Here is a 25,306-nt window from a genome sequence, read left to right on the forward strand (position 1 = left end):
ATTTTTTCTGGATTATGGGTGTATTGATTTTTTTATTGCTAGGTATTACTGGAAAAGTGAAAGGGGGATACCTAGTCAGTTGTACAACTGAATGCCTTCAACTGAAATGTGTCTTCCGCATCTTCTGAATCAGAGAGGTGCGGTGGTCTGCCTTAATCGACATCCACGTCTTCGGCGCCCGGGGAACAGTGGGTTAGCTGCCTTGCTCAGGGGCAGAACGACAGATTTTTTTTTACCTTGTCAGCTCGGGGATTAGATCCAGGAACCTTTCGGTTACTGGCCCAACACTCTTCTGCACTGTTGGAGCTAGAAACCTGCGATAACATCTGCAAATCTTTTTTTTTTTTTGACAGTCCGAAAGCCGAAAGTTTTCCTGTTGATAGGATCCAGCTAGTGATACTGCTGTATCTCCTTACAAGTCTCTAAACGTACTTCTCATACATTCTGACCAAATGCTGCTCGTTCATGATATTGTTTGAATCTTGTATAGAGTAATGACATACAGTCGACTCCTGATTTTATTTTATTTATTTTTATTTCACCTTTATTTAACCAGGTAGGCAAGTTGAGAACAAGTTCGCATTTACAACTGCGACCTGGCCAAGATAAAGCAAAGCAATTCGACACATATAACAACACAGAGTTACACATGGAGTAAAACAAACATACAGTCAATAATACAGTAGAAAAACAAGTATATATACAATGTGAGCAAATGAGATGAGATAAGGGAGGTAAAGGCAATAAATTGACGAAGAATGAATTCTCCCAGATCATCCAATCCTTATGATAACCACTGTTTGTCTACATGAAGTAATCGTTTCCCTTTACTACTGGTCTGAGGGCTGCCTTGTAGCGTAGTAAACCTCCCATCCGGCTGGCGGGGCTGTTGTACATTTCGGGGCTCGCCACCCACTAGAAACGTTCTCAAATTCCTTGACTAGAACACGGAAGTAGGATTGGAGACGACTTTGTTAAGACAAACCAGTACATAGAGAACCAGTTTTAGCCTGTCTTCATTAAGGGAAATCCCCGATCACATTTGTAGGCGACAATGGCTAGCTAAGGTCATGCGTAGAATTACGTCATCGGGTCGTCTCGTGCCGAACTGCGCATGTGCCAGCGGGCACTCCTTCGATATTACGTTTTTGGTTTTTGACCTAAATGAAAGCGTGTCACTTTCACGAGGTTGAAATAATTACATGTTCAACTGCTTAAAACATTGACTCGAATCTAGGTTGTACCTTTAGATTTCGAGAATTCTATTCAACCAAGGAATAATTTTTACCCTTCTGTCATTGACTTGTCAAACCACGGCTTGGTCTGTTTCGCAAGTCTCGCGACCTTTGGGTGGAGTAAACAAAGACACACTACTGACTGAACTGAATAGGCTGCCGAACTCTCAATCGACCGAAATGTCTCAACTACAGTTGTTGCGTGTATTTTTAAATGAGCGTTTAATGGCGGCTGCTGTGGAGATTTTCGGGGCAGTTGAGAAAACTGTAGTGGAGTACGAGGTGGAGAATGATCGGCTACGGAGTCTTCTGCGGGTTACACCGGAGATAACACTATGCAGAAAAGGTTCGTATGTAACTTAGCTATGTAGATTCACTGATAGCAAGCTATAGTTCTACCGAATTAACTGTTTAAGATAACAGGAATCAAACATTTTCATTTTTAACGCTAGGCAATCCTGGTCCTGGAGTGCCGCAGGCACTTAATGTTTTTGATCTAACCGACCTGGGAGACCAGGTGTTTTGAATTTAGGCAATCATTGAACTGATCAATTAGTTCAGTTGGTCAGGTGTGGTGGCTAGTTGGAACAAAATCCTGCGGTACTCCAGGAACAGGGTTGCCTACCCCTGCTCTAAACAGCTACCAACATATTTTTGACCCCAAGAAGAAACTTATTGGAAAAAGCAACAATCAAAGTTTGAGTTTATTTGCTCACAGATAAAACTGAAGAAATGCAGAATTTAAATGACTAATAATTGCAAAAAACGAATGTAAAATACATAACACGTGACAAATAGAATACTGAACACTTGAAACATTAACAGGACATTTTTCATGAAGGAAATTGAAATATTAAAATGTGATTTTTAAAAAAAAACAGAATTTGGGGGAAAACCATTTTAAGAGCTAGAGTTATTAAAGTGTGATAGCAGTGGGTAGAGTGGCGTTTCGCATGCGGTTCGTACGGGCAGTTATACAGGAGAGTTCGTGGCTGTTTCTCAGGAGCCTGGTGGTGCAGTTACCTCTGAGGGAGCAGGTCATTCAGCAGGCCACCACCCTTTGCCTTCTTTCAGTGGTGGAGCCAGGATAGTAACCTTGAACACAGGAGCTTTGCGTGATCATCTTGATCAAAGGCTTTGGACAGATCAGCAAGTTACACCCTCACCATTGTTGGTTTTCTGGAGTCTAGCTATCAGCCAGGAGTGTGTGGCTTTCACAAGGGCGGTAGTAGTGTTAGACTTGGTAGGTAGGCATACTGATTCGTGCACTCCGATAAAACTGTTGGCATTCGTTTTTTTTTTTTATGATGAAGCTCTCCTGGATTTTTCCAAGGCATGAAGTTAGAGAGATGGGCCTTCAGTCACTCGTTGTACATGGGTTTGACACTTTAGATAGGGAACATACATTGGCAATCTTCCAGGCAGCAGGAATAGTTCCCTTCCAATAGGAGGTGTTAACTATGTGTGTGATGACAGGGGCTAGATCTTCTGCTCTTTTAGTAGCCAGGCTGGAATGCCATCAGGACCACATGCTTTATGTGGGCTGAGTCTGGTCAGAGCTTGCTTTATCTGGCCAATGCTGCACAGCTCAACCTGCCTTGTAGACATGGGCAGGGGGAAAATGCCAGGAGGTGTGGTGCTTATCCATGCCTCAGCAAAAAAAATACATTAAAAACATCAGCCACGTCATCGTCTTCAATTCCCGTGACCTGTATTCTCCCTCCTGATGTTGTTTTTCATCCCAGTCCTTTGTTAATGAAGTCCCATCATTCCTTAGGGTTTTACTTCTTTAGGTCCTGGATTTCAATTTTGTAGTAGTTTGTCTTTGTTTCCTTGATATGCATTTGTGCTGTGTTTCTGTATTTTCTCAATTTCATTGTTTTTCCCCATCTGTTAAATCTCTTTTCCTGATGACGGCCATTATTCGTTCAGTCATTCAGGGCTTGTCCAGTTTCTTATTGGCATGCATACATCGAGTGCAGTTTGAATGCAGGAGTTGAACATCCCCACCTTTGCATCGATGCTCTCCACCTCATATATGGCAGACCAGTCAGTACTGGGCATACATCGTGCCAAGGCCTCCTGTCTGTTCTGGGTTACCAGACATCTTTTTTTCCGCTGCACGTCGCTTCTCCCTCCTGATGTTGTGTTTGGGGAGAACAGCAGACATTTGTGATCACTGGATCCGAGAGGAGCAAGTACAGTGGGGGTGTTGCAGTGATTATTCATATTTGTAATGATCAGATCTAGGATGGAGTCCACTCTGGTCTTGTCTTTGACCACTTGTTTCATGTCTGGATGGGAGTTTGTCAGCATCTTGATAGGCAGTTGATTAAAGTCTCCACACAGGATGAGACCCATTTGGGGAGAGGTCATCCTGATCACATCGACAGTGTTTATGAGAACACTTCAGCAGAACACTGTGGATTTTCTCATTTGCCCATGGTGGATGGTAGAGTACTCCCACTTCCAGAGTTGAAACTGAGCTGCGGAGTCGTTTAGGACGGAGCTGAAGCCACTCAAATTCCTATTTCTCTCGGTCAGTTATACTCTTTGCCTGCATACTGTGGTTCACATACATAGCCACGCCCCCTCCTCTCATCCCCTCTTTGGACCTGTCATTTCTCAGCAGCTGATAGTCTTGTATGAAAAGAGATTCATCTAGGATATTTCCGTGGGCCCAAGTTTCAGTGACACATCCAATGTCTGCATTTACTGATTGAAGAAGCAGTTGAAATTCATCCACTTTGTTTATCAATGATCTTCAATTACAAACAACCACATTCGGAGTCTCTGGGGCTTTTTTGGACATATTTGCGACATTGCATAATACATTTAGAACTCTGCATTCAAGTGAGTGATTGTGTTGATGTATTTTAGATTTGTTATCTTCTATTGTCAGTATTTTCCTCAATCTGCCCTTACCAGCTGTATTCCCTCTCACTCGGCTTCTTGTGCGCATTATCCCGAGCACTGAAGCCTATCTTGGATATGCGAATACTTTCTGAAGAAACTGTTTGTGTATATATAAGTTTGGACACCTACTCATTCCAGGATTTTTATTTTAACTATTTTCTACATTGTAGGATAATAGTGAAGACATCAAAACGGTGAAATAACACACATGGAATCATGTAGTAACCAAAAAAGTGTTAAACAAATTTAAATGTATTTTATATTTGAGATTCTTCAAAGTAGCCACCCTTTGCTTTATGACAGCTATGCACACTCTTGGCATTCTCTCAACCAGTTTTATGAGGAATGCTTTTCCAACAGTCTTGAAGGAGTTCCCACATATGCTGAGCACTTGTTGGCAGCTTTTCCTTCGCTCTGCGGTCCAATTCATCCCAAACCATCTAAATTGGGTTGAGGTTGGGTGATTGTGGAGGCCAGGTCATCTGATGCACCACTCCATCACTCTCCTTCTTGGTCAAATAGCCCTTACACAGCCTGGTGGTGTGTGGGGTATTTGTCCTTTTGAAAAACAAATGATAGTCCCACTAAGTGCAAACCAGATGGAATGGCGTATCGCTGCAAAATGCTGTGGTAGCCATGCTGGTTAAGTGTGCCTTTGAATTGTAAATAAATCCATGTCACCAGCAAAGCACCATCACACCACCTCCATGCTTCACGGTGGGAACCACACATGTGAAGATCATCCATTGACCTACTCTGTGTCTCACAAAGATACGGCGGTTGGAACCAAAAATCTCACATTTGGACTCATCAGACCAAAGGACTGTCGATTCTCTTTGCTTATTGCAGCTGTTCTTGCCATAATATAAATATGGTCTTTTACCAAATAGGGCAATCTTCTGTATACCAGCCCTGCCTTGTCACAACACAACTGATTGGCTCAAATGCATTAAAAAGGAAAGAAATCCCACTATTTAACTTTTAACAAGGCACACCTGTTAATTGAAATGCATTCCAGGTGACTACCTCATGAAGCTGGTTGAGAGAATGCCAAGAGTGTGCAAAGCTGTCAAGGCAAAGGGTGGCTACTTATAAAATATATTTTGATCTGTTTTAACTGTTTAAAAAAATAAAAAAAAGTGGTTACTTTTTTTGATTCCATATGTGTTTTTTCATAGTTTTGATGTCTTCACTATTATTCTACAATGTAGAAAATTGTAAAAAATAAACAAAGACCCTTGAGTAGGTGTGTCTAAAATGTTGACTGGTACTGTATATATATATATATATATATATACACACACACACACACGTACTGTTCAAAGGTTTGGGGTCACTTAGAAATGTCCATGTTTTTGAAAGAAAATCACTTTTTTGTTGTCCATTTTAAAATAACATCAAATTGATCAGAAATACAGTGTAGACATTGTTAATGTTGTAAATGACTATTGTAGCTGGCAACGGCTGATTTTATTATTATTATTTTTTTAATGGAATATCTACATTGGCGTACAGAGGCCCATTATCAGCAACCATCAAGTTGATTGACAAAGTCATGATAAATTGGAAGAATTTAATAAACCACCTTTGGACTGTGATGAAGTATTCCTCTGGGTCAAAATGACTGATTTATAATATGTAGTTTGCATCACCAAATGGTGCCCAGGAAATAATTCAATCCAATTGTTACCACTCCCCCTCCAATTCAAAATCAAACATGGATGTCAATGTTTGCTCGCACATGCTTCGGTCTACTTCCTGACTTCAGCAACATGATGCCTGTATTGCGAGCCTGATTAGCTAGGACAGACAGGTGTGTACAAAGCGATAACAACATACAATCCATGTTTGGTTTTGATTTGTACGGGGATTGTAGAATCTAATATATGGATTTAATTATTTCCTGTGCACCACTCTGTGATGCAAAATACCCATTCCTTATCAGAACCGTCCACCAACGACAGATATACCCTCCTAAAAGCGTTGCCAAACCGGCACAGACACAGGTTGTTAAATAAGTCGCACGGTTGGCTCGTGTTATAGCCTACTGCTAGATACAATCTCAGTCTATAAGCTGAGCCTAGCTATCTGCAGTCAGGCACATCTAAAGGCTGTATAGATCATAGAAGTCTATAATTCACCTTTATGATTCAAGTGTTCTATATTCATTTTGTGGTATATAGATAACCTCTGCTCCTCCTCTCCTTCCCTCCAGACTCCCTGCAGCTCTCTCTCGCTGTCTCTGAAGAGGAGGTTCCCTCTGAGCAGCAGCACTGTGAGCAGGAGTGGAGCCACAGTCTGGGGCAGGAGGATCTAGAGCCCACACAGATTAAAGAGAAAAATGAGGAACTCAGGACCAGTCAGGAGGAAGAGCAGCTTCAAGGGCTGGAGCCTGATATCATGGAGTTCAAATTCACTCCTTCCTGTGTGAAAAATGAACGTGATCAGGAAGACCCACTTTGGTCCTTGACTCTGTCCCAAACAGTGGAGAACAGAGAGTGTGACTCTAAACTAGTGGATCCTAAACCTTTTGGCACTGTGACCCACCTAAAGGGTTATGAAATGCTCTGTGACCCTCCAGATAATCAAAACATTGTCTACAGCCACAGCTCAGCCTTAAGCAGCAACCCAGTAGGACTTGACAGAAGCCAACCATTGGATCCAAACCCACCAATGGAGGAACACTGTTCCAAACCCAGCACCACATCTATAAAAACTCATCGCTGCTGTGACTGTGGCAAAATGTTTCCTCTCACAGCTGACCTGCAGAGGCATGTGACTCTCGCGAAGAAGAGACTCAGCGAATGTCACTTCTGCAAAAAACAGTACATTTCCACCTGTAAACTGAAGGCCCATGTCCGACTCTGTCACAGTGGGAAACCCTGCACCTGCCCCTTTTGTGGCAAAACCTTCAAACAAAAAGGAAATCTGTCCATGCACATGAGGATTCACACAGGAGAGAAACCATTTAGCTGTGGTTACTGTGGGAAAAGCTTCAATCACAAGGGAGACCTAAGAAGACATATACTGACTCACACAGGAGAGAAACCATTTAGCTGTAATTTTTGCTGTAAGTGCTTCAATCAGAAGGGAGACCTAAGGAGGCATACACTGACTCACACAGGAGAGAAACCATTTAGCTGTGGTGACTGCGGTAAAGGCTTCATACGCAAGGAGCACTTAACTGCACATATACGGATTCACACAGCAGAGTAATTATTTATCTGTGGTGACTGGGAAAAGCGTAAATCATAAGGGGAAGCTGAATATGTATATACGGACACACACGGGCGATATAATTTAGCTGTGATGACTGCGGGAAAAGCTTCACTCAGAAGATTAACCTAAATGAACATATATGGACTTAGACAGGAGAGAAACTATTTAGCTGTGGTGACTGGGAAAAGCTTCAATAAGAAGGGGGACCTAACCGAGAATAAACTGATTCACACAGGAGAGAAATCACATGGATTCTCAGTCTGGTAAAAGATTCAAGACCAATCTTCCGACACGTAAAACAACATCCACAAAGAAAGAAAACAACAGGATGAAAACACAAAGAATAAAGAAAATCAGGACAAAAATATCTTCTGTCAGCAGATGGGTATAAAACGGCAGGTTGTGGACAACACTCTTAGAAAAGAAACAATCATTCATGCACTGGGTTTCAGAGAAATAGATACATGATGGATTTACTTTTGTAAAATGCTCTATGTAAATAAAGTTTGATTTAAATAATGAGGATATTAACAAACAGTAGTTTGTTCAAAGTCGGTTGATGTTTTCACCTCATTAGAAATAAGAATTTTGATAATAAGTTTGTTTTGGAATGTCTCTCAGGGTGATGAGAAAATGGTCTGACTAATGTTATTCATTTATAAAAAATGCATACTTTCCTGAAAATATCTCCTTCAATCCAAGAGTTTTTCATGCATTTTTGACATAATGCAATTCAATCATGATATTGTTTGAAATGTAATGATATACAGTTGACTCCTCACGAGTGCACTTTGTATAAGTGCAAACTCTGTTTTAAGTGTACTACAGTGTTTTTCCTGTCCCAATTCAACATCTACAACTCACCAGCCGGTTTATTAGGTACGCCCATCTAGTACCGGTTCGGACCCCCCTTTGCCTCCAGAACAGCCTGAGCTCGTTAGGGCAGGCATCATTCTACAAGGTGTCTGAAACATTCCACAGGGATGTTGGTCTATGCTGATGCGATAGCATCACCCAGTTGTTGCAGATTGGACGGTGGTACATTCATGCTGTGAACAGCCCGTTCCATCTCATCCCTAAGAAGCTCTATTGGGTTGAGGTCTGGGGTCTGACCAGGACACTCAAGTAAACTGAACTTGCTGTCATGTTCCAGGCAATGTTTTTCCACTCCTCAATTGTCCAGTGTTGGTGATCACGTGCCAACTGGAGCCGCTTCTTGTTTTTAGCTGATAGGAGTGGAACTCGGTGTGGTCGTCTGCTGCAATAGCTCATCCGGGGCAAGGATCGACGAGTTGTGTATTCCGAGATGCTGTTCTGCACACCACTGTTGAACTGCGCCATTACTTGTCTGTTTACGGCTCACCTGTTAAATTCTAGGATTCTTGCTATTCTTCTTCGACCTCTCTCATCAACAAGCTATTTTCGCCCAAAGGACTGCCGCTGACTGGATGATTTTTGTTTGTCACACCATTCTCGGTAAACCCTGGACGCTGTTGTGCGTGAAAAGCTCAGGAGGCTCTGAGATACTGGCTCCGGCGCACCTGGCACTCGTTTTGCCCATTCTAATGTTCAATAGAACAGTAACGGAATGCCTTGATGCCTGTCTGCCTGCTTTATATAACAAAGCACGGCCACCTGACTCGTTGTCTGTAGGAGCGATCAATTTTCGTGAACAGGGTGGTGTACCTAATAAACTGTCTGGTGAGTGTATATAATATCCTGAGTGTCATGCTGCTGCAACAAGCATGTTGCATGACAACTTTATATCTGTTTTTTATGAGTTTACTGTGTACTTTGCATGATTACTTTTTACGTTTAATTAGGTTTGATTGAATTTGACTCCCGTTGAAGAAGATTAATATCCCCATGTGTGCTTTCAAAATTTTTATTAACACTTCACTTTTGCGCCATATTTTTACATGCTGCTTATTTTTGTTTGTGTTCTCGCACACAGCTCTATGAACTCTGACCTCAACACCAACACCTAGGCCAAGTTCCTCTGCCTAGGCGTTGCTGACGCATGCCAGCTCTTCCGTAAAATACCTATCCAGGAGTGTATCAGCTAACCACATCACATGCTATAGCAGTCTGGTGCCCGACGGCACAGTTGATGAAATGGCACGCTACTATTGGTTGATGCATGCAACGTCTGAGCAGGGGAATGTGACCCTAGGCTTCCCATTGAACAACTAACTCTGATAGACTATACTCTGAGTAAACCAGGACTGGGGGGCTCTGTCTGCATCAACAAATGTGGTTGAGGTGGGGGTTGTCCACCCTTGTTGTGACCGGATATGTGGATGTGGAAACGAATGAAGCAGAACAGGAAGTGTGATGATGATGATGAGAGGGCGTCATAATGGCGCTAAGTACAGACCTTCGTTTCCTGAGTACAAACCGTTGTTCAATCCTTCGTCTTCCGAGTTCCCACCTTCGGGTACAAACCAACTGGACTTAGCTATAAATCTACTTACTCTCTTGAGAAACTCGAGAATCTCAAAATGTAGTCGGTTGGCAGTAGTGAGTGCTCTGAAGTTGAGCCAGACCAGGATAAAGTACCTGTGGCGACAGGTGAGGTAGAGACTTTCAGCATTTGCCCTGAGAATCCTACCAGAGATGATTTTGGACCAGTAGGAGTGAGATTATTTTGCGAAAAAGTGGATTCTGCTTTTGGCTGACCCATACGTTGTTTCAAGCTGAGCAAAGGACAAACTGGGAACGTTTACATCTGAAAGTTTCAAGAAGTGGAATTGTTTAGATTTTTTTGTGTATCCTCAACCCAGTGGCAGTGGGCATCTCAGGGCTCAACCTGTGTCGTGTAGCTCTCTAGAGCAGGGCGCCACTCAAAGGAGTGACCAGTGGGGTTGAGTGTAGAGGGTGAATCAAATAAAAAATATTCCTGGTGTTTGTGATGCCTGCCATTTTGGTGAGAGTGTGGACCCGGTGGCAAGGGAAAGACTGAAAATACCCTGTCTGTCTTGTTGAGCTTTGACACAGAGTTTCTACCTCAACCTTAACTTTTAAGTTATATTTGCTGATCTGTGAGGGCCTATGTTCCGAACTCGCTAGGGTGCTTTAGGTGCCAATGATTCAGACATGTTGCAGCATTGTCTAGAAGAGATCCCACAATGTGATAAATGTGCATGGGGGCATAGTCCGAGGGAGTGTAAAGTTGGGATCGAGAAAGCACTATGTGCCAACTGTAGGGGTACCCAGGCAGCTGGGGATCCGAAGTGCCCTGTGTGAGAGAGAGAAGGGGCTGAGATTGCAAGAGTTCGAGTGAGGCAGAAAGTTTCTTATGCTGAGGCAGGGAAGAGTGTAGAGGATAGCCCAAGGGTGAGTGATTTGACTGGGAGTCCCGCAGTGAATAGACCTGAAGAGAGATCCAGAGAGGGTAAGCGTTAGGATTTATTGTGTTTTATTGCTATGGTTATTGTACTGCACTGATGGAGCATGAATCCCCAAAAATATGTGGTAGTGGCAGCGAAATGTTGGAGTGTAAGAGATTTTAGAGCAGAAGATTTACAAGGGGTTTTAAGAGAAGGGATTCCATCCTCCCAGGCTGGTAGGGTAAAGTAGTAGGATAGGGATGGTGAGTTTTATGGGTATGGTGTATGTGTAGGGTTAGATGGTGGCTTTTTTGTGACAAAATGTGCAATTCACACTCCGACCTGTGAAAGGCAGCAATACGCAACACAGCGTCTAGTCCGCCGGAAACTCACATGAAGAAGAAATTAAGCAACTTAACAGGAGAGGAAGAGGCGAAGCGAGAGGGTCCACTCCCATCAAAATCTTTCTGCCCGCCTTCCCGCCTTTTGGGACAACGACTTCCATTGTTAGGGTGGAGACAAGACCATCTCGTCATTATATATAGTATCTCTGATATAACCAACAATGGTGGATAAATTAAGATGGTTCGCTCAGGCTGTTTTACTATTGGAAAAAAATGTCAGTTCCGGTCTGCTTGAACCCCTTATACTCGTGGGAATTGGCCTACTGTATATGGATAGGGCTAAATGTTTCTTACAGAAGAAATAGAAAGTATATGGATAACCATGGTACCAATTTAAAGGGAACAGTTTGAAGGTTATGGGGAAATTATTAGACTAAAGGTGAGGACACAACAGTTAATCTGACACGACTGATTCCAAACATTACACTTGATTTTATCTACATTTAACATTTGCTGTACTTTTCGCAATGTGTGTAACTCTGGAAACATTCAGTAATATAATAAGAATATTCTTGGAAAATTTGGGGTAGGTGCAACGTAAGACAAAAAAAATAGTGAGAGGTCTAAGTAGTGTTTCCAAGTGACCACACACCTTTCCAAAGTGTGCACAGTTCCTAAGTAATTTCAATGCACTTTAATGACTCAAAGAAGAGTATTTGGCTACAAGGTGCTTTTTCAAGCTCTCTTACCTGTGCCGTTGAATTAGAGCAAGCACACCTTTATTTGTTTTGTTTGCAACACAGCCCTGAATCAACGCCTTTACACAATTACTGTTGCTGTGTATGCAATCCCCAAAAATGGTCCATTTATAAATCACAATTTGTTCTATTGGCAACATGACTAGTGGCAGGTAGGCTAGTGGTTAGAGTGTTGGACTAGTAACCGAAAGGTTGCAAGATCAACTCCCCGAGCTGACAAAGTAAAAATCTGTTGTTCTGCCCATGAACAAGGCAGTTAACCCACTGTTCCTAGGCCGTCATTGAAAATAAGAATTTGTTCTTGACTGACTGGCCTAGTTAAATAAAGGTAAAAGTGAAAAATAGGGGTAGGGTTACTTGTGGTCATCCAGAGAGGCAGAAATGTAGACCAGATAGGAGACTGGTCCAACAGAAGGCCTGTCTCTTAGTGCACCTGCCCGCCCCGTCACAAAGGTGCTTGAGGTCACCAGACCAGGGTGAGTAATACTGTGGGGGGCCAGTGCAGGCTGTGAAGCAGTTCTGGAAGAGGGGAGCCAACAAGATGCGGTGGTGGATCCGGTGGCGGCTGCCCACTCCGCCCAGGAACAGGCAGTAGGAGTACCTCAACGGTGAGGGCTTGTAAGACCCCCAGGGGAAGAGTGGGAGTCATTGACGCTGAGGACACCAGGACTGGAGACCGCAGGGCCACAGTGGCAGAGCACTACGAGGGTCTCAGGAATGGCGGCTGCAGCAGCAGAGCTCGATGAGGACCCTGGGACTGGATACTTGGGCTGCAGTATGAGCTTGATGAGGACCCTAGGACTGGATACTTGGGCTGCAGTATGAGCTTGATGAGGACCCTAGGACTGGATACTTAGGCTGCTGGAGCCACGAAGAAGCAATGTGCGGTGGCCACAAGACAGGTTGGACCCAGGCAGAGGGACCAGGTGAGAACCCACGGATCAGGTCTTATCTCAGCTCACTGGTCACCATAGCAACACCCACCCGTAGCACGCGCTCCAGCAGGTATATTTCACTGGTCATCCCCAAAGCCAACACTTCCTTTGGCCGCCTTTCATTCCAGTTCTCTGCTGAGCTCGATGAGTGACTGGAACGAATTGCATAAATCACTGAAGCTGGAGTCTTATATCTCCCTCTCTAACTTTAAGCATCAGCTGTCAGAGCAGCTTACCGATCACTGTACCTGTACACAACCAATCTGTAAATAGCACACCCAACTACCTCATCCCCATATTGTTATTTTTCTTTTTGCTCTTTTGCACCCCAGTATGTCTACTTGCACATCATCATCTGCACATCTATCACTCCAGTGTTAATGCTAAATTGTAATTGTTTTGCCTCTATGGCCTATTTATTGCCTTACCTCCCTAATTATCTACATTTGCACACACTGTACATCGATTTTTCTATTGTGCTACTGACTGTACGTTTGTTTATCCCATTTGTAACTCTGTGTTGTTGTTTTTGTTGCACTTCTTTGCTTTATCTTGGCCAGGTCGCAGTTGTAAATGAGAACTTGTTCTCAACTGGCCTACCTGGTGAAATAAAAAATAAATAAATAAAAGGTCGGGCCGCAGTAGCAGAGCTCGATGATGGTTTCAGCACGGCAGACTGCGGCGGTTCGGCCGCAGGTCTCGACGAAGCTCTCAGGACTTGAGACGACAGGTCCGCAGCAGCAGAGCTCGATGAGGGTCTCCGGACTGCAGATGGCAAAGCTCCATTTGCAACAGGAGTTGGGGTCGGCTGGATCTCCACAGCAGCGACGGGGGGAGATCTCAGGACAATAGATGGCCGGACCACCACATCAGTGAAAGGAGAGGGCTCTGGGACCGGAGCTGAGATCAGCTGAATCCACACAACAGCAACAGGCGAAAATCTCAGGAGAGGAGACCGCTGCACACCTGAAAGATAGGGATAAAAATACCCAAAGGCAGGAAAGAGTTGGACCCTGGGTCCAGGAGAAACTGAGTGCCCAGAGCTGTTGACTTGGGGCCTGACAGAGCTAGTGACTTGGGGCCTGACTGGGCTACAGACTGTGAGCTAGGGGATGTTAGATCTACAGTATCAGGACAGAAAGCTCTGAGCCTCTTGGGATAGGAAACTGGGGACCCAGTTTAGCAGGAAACTGTGAAGCCACTATGTGATCAGGAAATCAAGATACTCTGGACCTACTGGGGCTATAGACTGAGGACCTAGTTGGGCAGAAGGTAAGGTGTCTCCTACGACAGGACACTGAACATCTTGGTCAGAAGGGTCCCCCGCGGGAAAGTCAGGAGGGTCTCCCAAGGTTGGAACTCGCGGGAAACAGTTTGGAGGGGCTAGCAAGAACCCCAGGGCTGAGACCGTCAGGTTCCACCAGGCAGGGACTGACAGGGCCTGGACAGCGGACCGAGCCACTGCAGCAGAGATTGGATGGGGCTTCCAGGGAGGAGCAGGGAGATGTCTTTGGACAGCAATAGGCTGGACAACAAAGGTAGGACTAGGCAGATCCCAACAGACCACAAAACTGAGCTCCATATAATGACACAAATCTCAAGGCACTTACGACTAGATGCACGCACAACTAAACATCAGACATACAGGGATTCAGTCCACAGGAGGAAAAGTTCAGCAGGAGGGAAACTGGAAGTGCTCATCAGGCTGGGGAAACCACGTTTTGGACCACACAGCGTGCTGGGGTCATAGACTAACTGAAACTGAAGTCCTGGGAATCAAGGCCACTGATAGGCTGAAGGACGTGATTTGACGTGATCTAGACCAATAAGACACTAACAAAAGTGTGGGTCCTCTAAATGGGAGACTAAGCTATCTGACTAGAATTAACCAGAAAGCATGGCTAGAATCAGCTTACTGAAGCTGCCGATTTTAACAACTACCTTAGTGTTAGGCTTTCACAAGGCAATTCAGAGAAGCAGATTGTAACTTTGGTGCACTAGAATGGAGTCATGAGTGCATTCGGATGCTTGGGCCACAGCAAACATTCTTCGCAATACAACAAATGGGCTCATTCAGTTCAGGACAACCCAGGGTAAAACGTCATCTTGTAACTGTACATCAAACATAGTGATCAGAGACGTTTACACTGTATATTACATGAGTTTTATATGGAAATGTGAAGTGCACATTTGTACTCAAGGGTGTTTGGCTTGCTTGTATGACATCAAAGCGGTATTTATTATAATCATCAACATCTCATCTTTTCAAAATACATAGAGTCCTCGTAATTTACAGCATTTCCCTCACTCCGACGACAACAAATGTGGAAAAGTTGTGAAAGTGAGCGCCACACAGTAAGAGGTGAACCCATAGAGTTGCTAGTAAAAGGTAGATGGAACAACTGCCCTAGGTCCCCGTTAGAGAGATGATGACTCAGTAGGAGACAGGTAAAAAACACAGGTTTATTGCCAGCTGCAACACACACCAGCATTACAAGAGAATAGGAGTTATAGTGATAAATGTCAGGTGTGTAAGGATGTGTGGTATCTAGGAGAGAAGAGATTAATGGGAATATATTACACAATGGTACAGCTATGCAGTGGTCACCAACCTTTTCTGAGTCAAGATCACTTTCGCAGTCAAAAAGCAAGCCGAGATCTACCGCTCAGATGTTTTTTTTAACATTACTTTAAAAGACAGTTCTGTGAATGAGGTTTGTGCAGTAGCCCTAGTACCTTACATTATCACAGCATGTTGGCTATATGCCTGGCAATATTGTTTTTCTCAGACCATATTATATTTCAAAACTGGAGCTTTGATAACAAAATAGATCAGTTGGTGTAGCACTTGCGAGGCACAGCTGAGCATAAATTGAAATCATTTGCCTTTTTATTTTACTGTACTGACGGTACCTGCATCTGATGGTCATGGTTATTTCAAGACAACTGGGAACTCGGGGAAAAGGGAGGTAAAATCATGACGTCAGTGATCCTCAGATCGGAAAATGGAAGCTCCAGAAAGATGCCCGAGTTTTCTACTTGGAATTCCGAGTTGGATGTTCAAAAATATTTTTGTCAGTCGGATCTAGTTTTTTTTCTTCGAGTTCCCAGTTGTCTTGAATACACTGAAGTCGGAGAGAGGGAGCTGAGGGATGGAGAGAGCAGCAAAGGGTCCGCCTCTCACCGTCCTTTCCTCCAGTGAGACTGACGAGAGGGGACAACGTCTTCCAACTGATGGCGAAACTCCAGTCGCACAGCATCTGCCTCATGCTGAGTCATGCACAAGTTCATGTTGTTCCTATGACCAGAGAAAGTGAAATATTCCTCGATATTAAAATACACACGACGAGCTGCTAATAATAAAAATGCAGGGCTATTGATACGCTTGGCTACTAATTAATTTCAGCTGCAGCACAAGTGATAGTATGGAGAAGCGCGTTTTCTGTTTTGTAAAGGTGTTGAATAAAAACAGTGTTGACAGTGCTGAATAAAAACTTAAACATGAACTCACTCATAAAAATACCAGCTCCTTGCGGTATTATTTGACAGTCTCTCTGGTCATGGTTTTTAATAGTTATGAAATCTCATATAGGCTAATATCAAACTACACTGGAAGCTGTAGGCACGTGGATTTGAGCTATCCTATTGGCCAGTAAGTAGACACTCGATTTAGCCACAGATATCCTGGTCCGCCAGGTAGTTAGTTTGGTTTTTCAGACAAATAAAAAGGTTCAAAATGGGAACACTTTGTCTACGCAGGGCTTCTGAATCAAGTGCACCTACCATCAACTGCGCGACACGAATTTTAAAAAAGGAGCGCAAGTCTTTATCGTTGGCTTTTCTACAAAAATGTTTGGTGATCGACTAGGAATGCTTTCACCGATTGGTGACCACTGAGCTATACGTTAGAATGTAGCAACTGTACTAGGGAGCATGTAATGATAACAATGACAATAGTGCTAATGGAATAATAGCTTCAATTGAATAGCATTGTAATAACATAGGCCAGTGGTACTCATTGCGGCTCTCGGTGATTTTCCTAGTTTCCATTGACAATACATAAATTATACAATTTAAATTAAATGTGTTTAATTAATGCAGGCCTGAATCACTTCATAGGCTATGTCTGTTGCTCCTTGGACCGCAGATAGATGGCAGTATAGCGCAGCTGTTAAACAGAAAGTTTGCCGAAATAGAACGCAACTGCTCAGCTGCATCGACCAACACATCAGTTTGCTACTAGCTAATTTTGCAGTCTGGTAGACATGGATCGATTTATTGTAAAAAATAAACGTAAATCTATTGACAATGAAAATTAGGGGGGAAGAGCTGGGGAACAACGTGTCAGCTATGAACGAGCAACCATCGGAGAACCAGGAAAATCAGGAAAATGGCGGCAGGGAAATGCGGTTAGCTAACGTGGCTCTGGTGGCTAAGAGAAGAATAAGGTCGATTCAAGAAGAATACAGAAAGTTCCAAGAGAAATGGACAGACAAGTATTTTTTTGTACTGCATAATGGTACTAGCTCGCATTGTCTTATTTGCCAGAAGGCAGTCAATTGTTTAAAAAATGCAAGTTTAGAGCGACATTTCCAGTCACATCATGCACACTTTGACAAAACATCCGCCACCAAGCAACCTCAGAAACAACAAAATAGCGCAACTCAAAGGACAGCTAAAAGGACAACAACAAATGACGGACAGATCTAGCACTGTTGCAGAGAAAATGACAGAGACAACATATGAGATTGCTTGGGATACACACGAGAAACAAGAAGGCCTTCACAGATGTGACCTCAGCTGAAATGTTGTATGCTGATTTCACAAACAAGGAATCTATTAAATCTATTAAAGCAAATTAAGGGACTGCAACTCTCAGACTCGACCATAACAAGACGCATAGAAGACAACACATCAGTGGCGCAGTGTTTTTGTATTGTGCTTGATGACAGCGCTGATGTAAGTGACATTGGGCAATTATATGTTTGGGTTCACTTCCCTCAAAACGAGTCGTTCAGAGAGGAACGTTTATGTTTACTGCCCCTTCAGGGACAAACAGGAGGATGGGATATTCTGAAAGCCCTTGTTACATAATATTGACATTGTCAAATCTGGCATCTGTGTGCACTATCGGTGCCCCAAATATGCGAGGGGAGGAGAAGGGACTCAACAATGAGCATTGTGAAACAAAAACAGAGAAACAGACTGACCAATGCACACCTGGATTGCCTCACAGGGATAGCAACAACAGACTAAATTTAGAATGAATTCAGTCAAGGAGCAGAAGTGACATTGAGGTAACCCTTAATATGGGTCTTATACATGTGATGTAGCCTATTTGATATATATATGCACACATGGTGGACACGGCCCCACCAATGTATATATTTGTTAAATGTATATATTTGTGATGTGCTGTCCATCAAATCAATTGCATGTGCTCTATTGCTCTGAATTTGCGCTAAATTGATAATTGAAAGAAAAAGTACAACAAATTAAAGATCTGTGCAGCCCTCTAAATGATTGTCTCAACCCAAAGTAGCCTCCTTACAAAAAATTGTGGGTAACACTGAAATAGGCTATAGATGTCCTATAATGGTTAGGGCTAGTAAGCTAGACAGAAATAAGAATGTAATATCATCAATAGTAGTAATAGACTATTAGTAACACAGGCTAATACAATGTAGTAATAATAATAATAGAAGTAATAGCAGCGAGGCTAAGATGCTTAGCAACAATGGGAGTAATGCTCTGTACATATGCAATGGGCAAGGGCTAGGGAGGCTAAACACAATTGCAGCTAAGTATTAGCAACAGGCTATTAGAGAATACAGTACACACTAAGGCATAATGGCCACTAGAATACATTAGCGGCCAAACTAGCATAATACAAGCTAGTAACAAAAATATAAGCAAATCTAGCTAGAGATGGGCATTTGAATTTTTGGGATGTTCAAGTACTCGCATAATTTTTGTTGTTGTTGTACTGCAATAAAAAATATAGTTTTAGAACTGCACTGTAAATAAATGTGTGCATTTATCTATAGGTCTATGCCAACAGTGCGAGAGAATGCCTAATTTATCATAACCAATACAGATAACAAATCCTAATCCCTAAATTGCCCCATATACAGTATATTCAGTCAATAAAAAATTAAGTGCCATTTAAGATTAATTTATTGAAACCGTAATATCAACTAGTTATATTATATTGTGTAACACAATCTTCAAAAAGGCAGTAACCGCAGCAGTGGCACTTGCTTGTAGAAGCCTATGGCTGTGCAATGGCGTAGCCTTGCTTTGTTAATTTAGCAGACAAGACACTCTTATTTCCCGAGCCCTTTTAAAATAGGTCAAGATATCTATTTTGTAGTAAAAAAAAAACTAAATATGTAATATAGCAGAATAAAAGAGAACAGAATATTTTTTGAAATGAAAAAAGTTGCCACTGCGAAGTGATCTCGCGGCGAGTTAGTGGAAATTGTGTTTCTATTTCCGGCAACATTCGCGCGACGCTAGCACATTCTAGTGGCGGGAGGCGAAAGCGGCACTTTTAGTTGAGAGTTTGATAGTTTTACACTGACAGAACCGCACAAAGTCCTAAAATCGATCAACATGACAAGCATTATATGTTCTGTATGAGGCTGGCACAATAATTGGATGAAGAGGAGGAAGTTTTTACAACAGCAATGTTTTGAACACCAACCTCTACATTGATCTGAATGTACCTGTGGAGCCCCATACGACCTGCATCCACCTCCTAAAGATGCATAGTATTTGTGGCTCTGGCTCAAAGCATTGAACCTAAAGAAACCACCTAAACGTCCCTTTGTGTGCTCCTACCACTTCTTTGACAAGGACTACAATGGAGCATTCTTACCCAGATAAATGGCTTGGCTACGATGCTCCACTCTTGAAGAAGTGTCAGGTATTCATCAGTGACAGGTAAGCCAAACACTTGAGCAGTTTGCCTGCTCTCATTTTGTCTTGCATCTAAGCACAGTATTATAATAGCACAATTTATTTCCTCTACAACTCAATAAAATGTTATATATACTTAATTATTATGATGATTAAATATTATTAGGAGCGTCCATGCAGTATGGTGTTTTATTGTACAGTTTTGTTATTAATTGTCCGTTGACTTGTTTAACAAGCCATACTGATTTCTTAACAGATGACAAAACAGGCTCACGTGTTCACCAAATTGAAAATGGGGATTGACCAACACAGATAGAAGGAATGGATATGCCTTCAGAGAAGGATGCCCAAACCCAATGGGAAGACCCATCTCTAAGTGATCACAGCTCAGGTGATCATGTAAAGCCCACTACCTGTGAGGCAGGGACACAGTGCCCAGCAGGACCTCTCTACAAAACCGTGCTGAGGAACGAAGCACTCTGTCGACTGCATACAGCCTTGTTGCCTTTTCTACCCTGGCGGAACATCTTCTACCCCTCTACAAAGGCAGCTTTCAGTTAGACCTGACATACTAATTCCTGATGACACTGATGAAGCTGAAGCTCAACTTGCTGCAGCAGTACCTAGCAGAAAGGTTTGGTGTTTCCCAGAGTATTGTCAGTTGAGTGATTTAGTTATTGGATCGACATGATGGAAGAGAATCTGAGGGAGTGCATTCCATGGCTGCCAAGGGAGACCATCCGTGCTACAATGCCACAATGTTTTAAGGACCACTACCCAGGAACAACCTGCATTATTGACTGCTCAGAAACTGTTTTACAGAAGTGCAAGGTTCTGGATTCAAAGGGGGAGTCATTCAGCCATTACTACGCCTAGAACACTATCAAGTACCTGGTGGCCATTGCACCTTGTGGTCTAGTGATGTTCATCTCCTCAGCATATGGAGGTAGATGTAGCGACAAATATATAACATTGGATTCTAGGTTCCTGGAGTACCTCTGTCCAGGTGATGAGGTCATGGCTCACCGGGGCTTCACAATCAGTGATCTGCTACACGAGAGGAAGGTCAAATGAACAATTCCAGCCTTCACAAAAAGAGGCGCACAGCTGTCAGAGGAGGACACCACATGTACAAGACGGATAGCTAACGTGAGGGTTCATGTGGAACGCGTAATTCAAAGGCTCAAATGGTTTAGAAACATCTCACAGACAGTGCCAATCAACCTCTCATCTAAAATGGACAAAATACTTTGAATCTGTGCCGCCCTGTGTAACCTGCGTGGCGATATCATTCATGAAGATGCTGAATGAACTGACCAGTCAAATGCCATTCACAGGGTCGATTTCCCAATATGAATTAAAGTTGTGTCAAAAGTTACATGCAATTTCAATTCATTCTATAACAACTCAACTTAATTATTTGTTTTACATACTGATTCATATTAATAAAAAAAACGAAGCCATAAAAACAGTTTCCACAGTACTGTGACTGTTGATGCATTAAGTCAGGCTTTTTAACTGGAAAACAATGTGTTAATAGTAACTGCAAACAGGAGAGACATCTGACCACATACTTCTACAGAGCTGCATATATTTGTCACTCGGTGACAATCTGCCTGCCTGATGATCCTCAACAATAAATGGCAGCATGTGTATAAAGTAGAATGCCTTCAACCTCAGCACAGCCTCTGCACAGAACTGTGCATCATAGGGAACAGGGATGACAACTTGCTGGGATGGAGTCCAGATGAGCACCTTACTTTCTCTCAGTCCTGTGCTAAACATACCAATTTGCGCACCTGCATGTAGTAGCCACGTGGCCCATGTGGTTGCAGTTGGGGTGTGCCCTCCACATCACAGGCTTTCCCATTGAAGACATCATCCAGAGAATCATAGCCCTTCCCCATGACTGGACACTTGATCTCCAACAGCTCCTTGGAGTTAAGCACTCCATCAGGGCTTGCTGGTAGCCATGGCTCTTCAACACTGACAACAGTGCCTCTATGGTCCACAGAGTAACCACAGTCTTCCAGCCACTGGGTGGCCATCAGCACATTATCTTTCCCGTAGCATGTGGCTGCACTCCCTCGGGAACCTGGGATACAGATGATCCTGGAGAAACTTACCAGGGTTAGTGGATTCCCTGACGGACCTTCTTTCTTGCAGAAACTCAAAGCTTCCTTGAGTCATGCCACAAGTGTGAGACACTCTGCTCCTTTGTGATCTGTTCCTAAGTAGTCGACTGGGTTGGGTCAAGTTTCACAAATTCATTGTAGAAGGACAGGCACTTCTGGCAGTTGTAATTGACATGCTCTCCATGTGGCTGGGAAAGAGTAGAGAATCTATATGAAGTTATTATATGGAGTTAGCAAGCATTGAGCAGAAGAGATACACATCAGTTCAAATACATTAAAATGGTACAGCCACAAATAAATATTCCTTTCAGTCCAATTTTACCTGGGATGCTACTGGCTGTGATATTATTGTCGGTTCAGCATTAACACACTTATAGAGCAGACTCCCCACAGGCCGATTCAGGTGTCTCAAGCTCCTATTCAATTTCTCATGTGAGTGGAATGCAGGAGTGGACATTCTGGATGCTTTTCTGCATATTGGTCACTGGCCTTATGGTGTGTGAAGTCAATGCTGGTTAACCGCTTTGACTCAAGGTTCCTCCCAAGTCCCTGCATTCCATTGTCGATGCTCATCGGTGCAGGCTATGCCAGTTAGCCCACTGGACACTGCATTCTGCACCTGTGATAGAATGTTTGTTACAAAAAAAAGACATTCAGAGAAAATCACATTATTAACAATTGTGTGACTGAGGACTATGTGATCAACTTAATCAAAACACATGCAAGTTACATCATAAACTTACCTTGCTATTGTTCCCAATGAGATGAGACCACTTAAACTTACCATACTTTAGGCATTTGTCATAGGGGTCATTGAAAGGAGGCCAAGGCACAGCATGTATAGTGCTCATTCTTTGTCTTTAATGAATACACTTCAACAACAAAAACGACCAACAACAGTTCCGTCAGGTACACTAGACTAAACGGAAACAACTACCCACAAACCCCAAAGGAAAACAGGCTGCCTAAGTATGGCTTCCAATCAGAGACAACGAAAGTCACCTGCCTCTGATTGGAAACCATACCCGGCCAAAACATGGAAAACGAAACATAGAAATAGAATTCCAGCACGATCCCACCTAGAAACAGAAAACCCCAAAACCACCCAAAACAACCACCTGTCACACCCACTATGGCAAATGACCTCTTACAATGGTCAGGACGTGACAGCATTGCCCCCAACCACAAGGATATTTTACAAACCTTATTCACCCAGAAAAACAATAACACTAAAGAAATACATGTGATGCTGACATGTTAAAATAAATTGTATACCCTACTCACCTGGACTCCATAAATCTTCCTTGCCTCACCAACATGATTTGATAGGATACTTACAGATTCCCCACATTAATACAGCAGTTCTGTTGATTCACAAATACATGTTAACATAACCAATAAATTATGACATGGAGTATGGTTGAGCCGAGCGTTCTGACCTCATAACGGCAGTCAAGCACCCAAGCTAACTGGCTAAAGTTAGCTCGCTTGATAGCTACTTCCAGACATAAATGAGAGAACATCTCACTCTGACCATTTTACTCGCCCTAGCAGAGCTGGTTAGGCTGTTTTCATGTTATCCAGAGCGTTGGTGACTAACTGTGCTGCTGGCAATAATTTAATTACGCTTTTTTGCCGACGTTTACTGACACCGGCCATATTCAACGGTTGTTGAGCGTTTGTAAATTCATCAGTTATTCTGCGCTCTGGCACACTCAGACCAGAGTGCACTGAAATCGGAGTAGATAGCCAGAGTGAATTTACAAACATACCCCTACTCCTCGGCCGAGTGTCCAGTGTGCGCTCAGAGAGCAAAACGCTCTGAATTTACAAACAATCTGACAACCCTCTGAATTTACCAACGCTCTGAGCGCACTCTGGCACTCCAGATTTTATTTAAGAACACACCCGAAGTCGTCAAATGTCTAGCTAGTAATTTGTTATGCTAACAAGCTAACAAGAGGTTGCATAGCAACAGCACCAACTTCCAGTAGACGAGCGAAGAGCTAGTACGCTCAACTGAAAGGATACCATTCGTTTACAGTATACTAAAATGAACTAATAGTATGTAGTATATACACATTAAGTATATAGTATACAGTATGTTGGTATGGGTATTCAAACACAGCTAAAGAGTGATAATTTGAAACGGCTTAATTTGGCGAGTTGAAATAGGGTTACAAAATTAAATCTGTCTTATTTTCGATATACAGACGTTAGATTAAGCAATAAGACCCGAGGAGGTGTTGTATATGACCAACTCTGAGTGCCTGGATACAGCCCTTAGCCGTGGTATATTGGCCATATACCACAATCCCCCGAGGTGCCTTATTGCTATTATAAACTGGTTACCAACATAATTAGAGCAGTAAAAATAAATGCTTTGTCATACCTGTGGTACACAGTCTGATATACAATGGCTGTCAGCCAATCAGCATTCAGGGCTTGAACCACCCAGTTTATAATTTAGTTTATTTTGCATGTTATTTGGACATTTCCAAATGGATGAATAATTCCACATTTAACACTGCATGGTAATGAATTACGGCCATGACATCTGTTTGGTGAGTAGGCCTAGGCTTAATGATTCTGATGAAAATACGCTCTTTGTCTTTACAAAGGTACTAACGTTTTTGCGTATTTTCAGTGTGGAACCTGTCTATGTTTGGGGGGGTTATAGCCTATGCTAACCAATTCTAAATAGCACTAGCTGTTCGCAAAGTAGCCCAAGCAGAAAATAGACGGGACACAATTATTCCAAAACTGCAGCTCTTTGTTAGAACAAATATACTGCTCAAAAAATAAAGGGAACACTTAAACAACACATCCTAGATCTGAATGAAAGAAATAATCTTATTAAATACTTTTTTCTTTACATAGTTGAATGTGCTGACAACAAAATCACACAAAAATAATCAATGGAAATCATATTTATCAACCCATGTAGGTCTGGATTTGGAGTCACACTCAAAATTAAAGTGGAAAACCACACTACAGGCTGATCCAACTTTGATGTAATGTCCTGGACAGTCTGTGGTGCAATGTGGCGTTGGTGGATGGAGCGAGACATGATGTCCCAGATGTGCTCAATTGGATTCAGGTCTGGGGAACGGGCGGGCCAGTCCATAGCATCAATGCCTTCCTCTTGCAGGAACTGCTGACACACTCCAGCCACATGAGGTCTAGCATTGTCTTGCATTAGGAGGAACCCAGGGCCAACCGCACCAGCATATGGTCTCACAAGGGGTCTGAGGATCTCATCTCGGTACCTAATGGCAGTCAGGCTACCTCTGGCGAGCACATGGAGGGCTGTGCGGCCCCCAAAGAAATGCCACCCCACACCATGACTGACCCACCGCCAAACCGGTCATGCTGGAGGATGTTGCAGGCAGCAGAACGTTCTCCACCGCGTCTCCAGACTCTGTCACGTCTGTCACGTGCTCAGTGTGAACCTGCTTTCATCTGTGAAGAGCAGAGGGCGCCAGTGGCGAATTTGCCAATCTTGGTGTTCTCT

General features: G+C 43.0%; 1 protein-coding gene across 1 annotated transcript in view; it reads left to right on the plus strand.

Annotated features, from left to right (window-relative positions):
• Positions 1-714: 714 nt before the first annotated feature.
• Positions 715-25,306, plus strand: part of LOC106611080 (piggyBac transposable element-derived protein 4) — a 59,378-nt gene continuing 34,786 nt past the window's right edge. The window contains exon 1 of the mRNA XM_045723466.1: positions 715-1,581. Coding sequence (XP_045579422.1) covers positions 1,416-1,581 — 166 coding nt within the window. The 5' untranslated portion in view covers positions 715-1,415. The remainder of the gene's footprint in view (positions 1,582-25,306) is intronic.

Source organism: Salmo salar, chromosome ssa09 (genome assembly GCF_905237065.1).
Source record: "Salmo salar chromosome ssa09, Ssal_v3.1, whole genome shotgun sequence".
Classification (NCBI taxonomy): Eukaryota; Metazoa; Chordata; class Actinopteri; order Salmoniformes; family Salmonidae; genus Salmo; species Salmo salar.